At 44.1% G+C, this 5,853-nt stretch overlaps 1 protein-coding gene across 2 annotated transcripts in view; it reads left to right on the forward strand.

The window, feature by feature from the left end:
• Positions 1–200: 200 nt before the first annotated feature.
• rcan3 (regulator of calcineurin 3) overlaps positions 201–5,853 on the forward strand; it is a 23,545-nt gene continuing 17,892 nt past the window's right edge. For both annotated transcript variants that reach the window (XM_060052786.1, XM_060052787.1), the window contains exon 1: positions 201–573. In XM_060052786.1, coding sequence (XP_059908769.1) covers positions 487–573 — 87 coding nt within the window. In that variant the 5' untranslated portion in view covers positions 201–486. The remainder of the gene's footprint in view (positions 574–5,853) is intronic.

The following is a 5,853-nucleotide window of genomic DNA, read 5'->3' on the forward strand; positions in this document are numbered from 1 at the left end:
GTGAGGAAGGCGATGACGTCAATGTGGAACCAACGCGCGCTGGGGTTGACGCGCTTCAACTCACGGACAGCGTTGCCAGATTGGGCCAGGTTTCCCCGCCCAATCTGGCAACATTGGCGGCAGTGCAAATCTGGCCCAATCTGGCAACACTGCTCTCGGAGAGGATGAGGAGGGGAGGGGGGTAAGTGAGAGAGAGAGAGAGAGGTAGGAGAGAGGGGTAAAGAGAGACCGAACTTTGGTGCCGCCCATTGTACCACCGGTGCTGCTGCAGCATCACTTTCCACCGCGCACTAACGCAGTGAGGAGTGGACACAATACGGACACAGTGCACGTCGTTAGAAAACGAGTCGACTTGAGGACTTACATCGAAACGTGGGGGAAAGAAGCACCCAGAAAACTGTACACTCTCTGACGACACGAAGAAGACAAAAAGCACGGGTTTTTATTTCCTTTTATTTTTTTAATGTCCCCTAGCCACGAAAGGGAATGCCATCTATAAATATGAAACTGGAGATGGTGACCATCATCGCCTGCGAGGTAGATACAGAGGTGTTTACGTCCGACAAAATGCAGGTACCGTCACCCCATAATGCATGTTTACGTTCAGAATGGTACTAATTCGTATGTGATCGGTCTGTTTATGTTGTTCGGTATACTTATTTCTCTGGACCGACCGCTATTGTTTCCCTGACTGCACATGCCCATCCATAAGTGTGCACGCACGTCTTGGGTGACGTTGAATGCAGCCCTTTCCGACGCCGCGGGTTTTTATCAATGGGAACCGCAGCTCATCAGAATGCAGCTCTCGAACCCGCACTCACTAATGTCCTCAGTTGTGCTTTCAATGACTGACATGCGTTTGTAGAATCGCGTTGGATACTGGTGGACAACATTGGACGTCGCTGGCGGGGGCATACATGTAGCACAACGAAGACGTATTGTAGCCTGGCAGCGGTCGTTGTAATCATGTTATTCTCGCTTTAAGTTTTTCCTGCGTAAGTTCCATAGCTGAATGACGTCCATGCGATTGGGATGATTTGCCAATGCAGGACGCAAAGGCCGATGGGGGGCAGTTTTAGACGCAGTGGTGAAGCGTTCTTTTCCCCTAGCTACCACGCTCTCCTGGTTTTATTTTCCACTTATTATCTGTTATTGCTAACATCGATGCGACTCGCCGGTATAGGATGTAGGAGGTTTGGGTATCGGACAGCTGTGGTGGGACCATTGTATATTGGGCAGCTTTGGCGTCCAATGCGTGTTTGTGTTATAGCGCCCCACCTAAAGCACAGGAACGTGCAAGTGCGGCTCCTTAAAAGGCCAAGCAGGTGTTGTGCCAATCAATTAAAACCGTTCAGATCCTCTCTCCAAGTTTCTGGCTGATGGACGAGAGTGTGAGAGAGAGAGAGAGGAGAAGAGAGAGAGAGATATACAGAGAGAGATACAGAGAGAGATACAGAGAGAGAGAGAGAGAGAGAGAGAGAGAGAGAGAGAGAGAGAGAGAGAGAGAGAGAGAGAGATAGAGAGAGAGAGAGAGAGAGAGAGAGAGAGAGAGAGAGAGAGAGAGAGAGAGAGGTGCTTGCAAGAGCATGTCTGTCCTGCATGCCATGATGCATTTAAATATAGTGTCTAATTCATAAACACATATGCACACGTCTCTTGCTGTGTGGCTGGATCTAATGACAGCATTTCCAGTGGAGACCAGCCCAGGTGAGGCAGACCAGTCTAGCACTCTTCACTTGTTCCTGTAATCATGGGATGGCCGCTCTTATTTATAATATTATTGGTCATGTGATCAGAGCAGTTCTTGAGCAAAATCACCATCTTCAAGGTCCTGACAACAACAATGAACACACAGGGTGTCAATCTTTTGAACATATCAAGGGTACAATCATGAGTATTTTTGACCATCGCAAGTATTTTTCGGCAGTCAACAGTCTTTTCAACAATCAGTAGTATTTCCACAAATACCAAAGTATTGTACCAATTCAATCTATACAGTTAATGGATGATAATCCACTCATGGAGCCGGTGAACACGTGAATCCATTGGGTCAATCCATAATGAAAAGGTATGGGCGGATTGGTGACATTGTGTAGAGAAAACAATCAGCTTCACCTCAGAGATAGTAATCAGCTTGACCTGGTTTAGACAGCAGCAAACCTCGCATGTATAGAGATCCCAGATCAGCTGGTCGCCCAATCCCCGGCCCTCTTGTTCTGATCAGAAAGGCTCCGTCAGGCTGCCTCTTATCAGTGGACGGGTCTCGACCACAGAGAGGCAGCCGCAGAAGAAGAAGAAGCAGAATCAAAGGAGGAGACAGACTGAATGGCACAAAGAACAGGGCTAATCCTGGGCTTCCTCGCACACACACACACACACACACACACACACACACACACACACACACACACACACACACACACACACACACACACACACACACACACACACACACATACACACATACACACACACACATACACATACACACACACACACACACACACACACACACACACACATGTGTGGGGGGAGAGTGAGAGAGGGAGAGAGAGAGAGAGCAGATTAAAGCAGGACAGTCTGGTGTGCTGTGTTCAACTCCCTGCCAGCCTTGCATAGATATACAACCTTATTATAATCCTTATTGTGATCATACTTTTGATGTTACACTTATCATTAATATCATTATTATTTTATTATTATTATTATTATTATTATTATTATTAGTGGTGGTAGACGTATCTTCATCACCAACACCACACAACACTTCTTCTAACCAAGGTTGTAGTGTTGGTGCCAGTTGTAGTGGTAGGCGTAGCATACCGATATGGTCTTAGGATGTTAAGTGAGATGTGAGTTTGATTTTCTCTGGTCCAACTGATGTGAGATGTGGTCAGGTGCTATTTATAGATGTGACATGGGCAGATTAGTGTATGGTGGTCATGCTTCAACGAGCAAACATCAAGGAGCACATGAATGAAAGACAAGTTTAGCTTTTAAGTGCGAGTGGGAGGACGTCGATGTGTGTGTAAGAACACAGAGAGAATGCTCCAGAAAGTGTTCGCACTGAGGAGGAGAAATTGGTGACTCTTGATCTATGGTTGGATTTGAAGCTACAGTAGAAGCTTAAAACATCACATTTGAAAAAAAGGTTCTGTTTGTGTTTAATTTCACACTTCTAAGATATTCTGAAGAAGATTCACTGTCAACCTGACATTTACATTTACATTTAGGGGATTTAGCACAGGCTTTTATTCAAAGCGGCTTTCAATAAGTACATTTATCATAAGAAAGTAAAACAATATATCCCATTTGGGATATTATGGGATGTTCATAGAACCAAGTGCAAAGCACTAACAATTGCTAGGTTAATCCATTCCTCGTATATAACAAAGATAGCTAGGAGAAGATGCTACGTACTGTAACTAAGTGCTATAACTAAATACGACATGCAATAAGTGTGTACATTAAGTGCCAGAGTGCGTACATTAAGTGCCATTAAGTAAATTAGCTTACCTTAATTTTTGTTGTATTTCCGAGAATGAAGCTGTATTGTTTTGCTGCAGAGATGAACTCAGGCTGAATACGTCAGTTCTTGTTGTTTCTATGCGAAAGCCTTGGATCCACAACGCCGGGGAAATCAGGGACTGTAAATGCTGGCGCTAGTTCAGGCGCAAACCCCATCATTGCCTGCAAAGTCAAGCAGCTTCAGGGGATAATAGTGCGGGTCTTTGAATTTCATAGTGCTTCTAATACAAGCATATAGAAACAACACAAGGGCAGGATGGCTCTGCGTTATGCTTACTGTAGCCACTGAATGTTCCTGGCATCTGCTTGTCAATGCTCGGGCTCAAGGACTAGGATGTGTTCGACTGCCAATGAGTCAATAAATACCAGAATACATTGTGAAGAAAACAAAGCCTTTAGGTATAGCAGGGCTTGAGTTACCGCAGCAAAATACATTTAATGCAGCTCTAACTGCCCGATAGAAACCATATGCAGGCCTACACTGTTGTCCCTTTTAATCTTCCCCTCCCATGAACACACACGCACACACACACACACGCACGCACACACACACGCACGCACGCGCGCGCGCGCACGCACGCACGCACGCACACACACACACACACACACACACACACACACACACACACACACACACACACACACACACACACACACACACACACACACACACACACACACACACACACACACACACACGCACTCACACACACACACACACACACACACACACACACACACACAAACAGAAATACAGTTGTAGCAACGATATCCAGTCACACCAAAGAATATGCTATCCACAACAGTGACTCAGCAGACACACAGAGACACACACAAACACACCTCAAAGAGAGAGGAATATACTCCCTTCTAGCAGGGCCTGTTCTCAGAGCTATCCCAGCGTAGTCATCACATCCTGGGCCACTTCTGTTTGCCCCCCCCCCCGCCCCTCTCCTTCCTCCCCCTTCCTCTCTAATTGCTGTTCTCTGATGAACCTGCTACTAGTTGCAGTTCAGTGAAAAGAGCAAAACATCAATATAAGGGTTTATTGTCGTCTTCACTGACGATAATAATAATAATAATAATAATACATTTAATTTAGAGGCGCCTTTCAAGACACCCAAGGTCACCTTACAGAGCATATAGTCATCATTCAAAACTATGTAAAACAGACTAGGAATAAAAGGAAAACAGAGGTTAAACATGAAGAATAATAATAATTAATAACACTCAAAGACGCCTAAAGTGAAGGGGGGACCTCACTAACCACCACCAATATGTAGCACCCACTTGGGTGATGCACGGCAGCCAATCGGTGCCAGAACGCTCACTACACACCAGCTTGAGGTGGAGAGTTAGGGATGAGGTGGAGAGTGAGGGAAAAGAACATATTTAAACACTATCGACCATATTTAAACACTGTCGATCACATTTAAACAATATCGACCACATGTAAACACTATCGACCACATTTAAACACTATCGACCATATTTAAACACTATGGACCACATGTAAACCCTATCGACCACATGTAAACACTATCGCCCACATTTAAACACTATCTCCCACATTTAAACACTATGGACCACACGTAAACCCTATCGACCACACCCAAACACCATCGCCCACATCCAAACACCATCGCCCACATTTAAACACTATGGACCACATTTAAACACTATGGACACATGTAACGATGGGTTGGTTTCTACTATTCTGTCGTTTTTCTCCCATTCAAGATGGTTATTTTAGCCTGCAGTGGAGAAAGATATGCAATACCTACCTTTGTTGTACTGTCACTATCATTATTGTGGGTAATTGCCATTCTGATGTCTCATGTCTGGCAAAACGTTGAAGAAGCTAAATTTAAGTAAAAAATAGACGCCTGAAACCCTGCTATTAACTATAGCAGGGTTTAAGTAGCGCTATGAAGCAGGACCTCTCATTTAGTAGTTAGTTATCATTTTGGCGCCAATCTGCAGTCCCCTTAACACTATTCACTTCTGCATTTAATATCGTGGATGCTATTGATTATGTACTTAGCCCATTTGTCACCACATCCCTGTGATGTTCCATTTGTTCGTATTCATCTATTGGATTGTCTGCAGTGAAAAATCTATGTTTTAGTTTTTTTACGACCACACTTTCGACAACAAGTTGTAAGTGATGGTCACAGGCCAAATGTTTCACACAACACACACTGCTGAATTTGTTTTCTTTTTAACTTTGTGCGTGGTTACAATATTAACTGTGTATAAACCGGTTCTATTAAATTGTAAATTGTATAATAATAATAATAATAATAATTATACAACTATTAAAGT

The sequence above is a fragment of the Gadus macrocephalus genome, chromosome 5 (genome assembly GCF_031168955.1).
Source record: "Gadus macrocephalus chromosome 5, ASM3116895v1".
Lineage (NCBI taxonomy): Eukaryota > Metazoa > Chordata > Actinopteri > Gadiformes > Gadidae > Gadus > Gadus macrocephalus.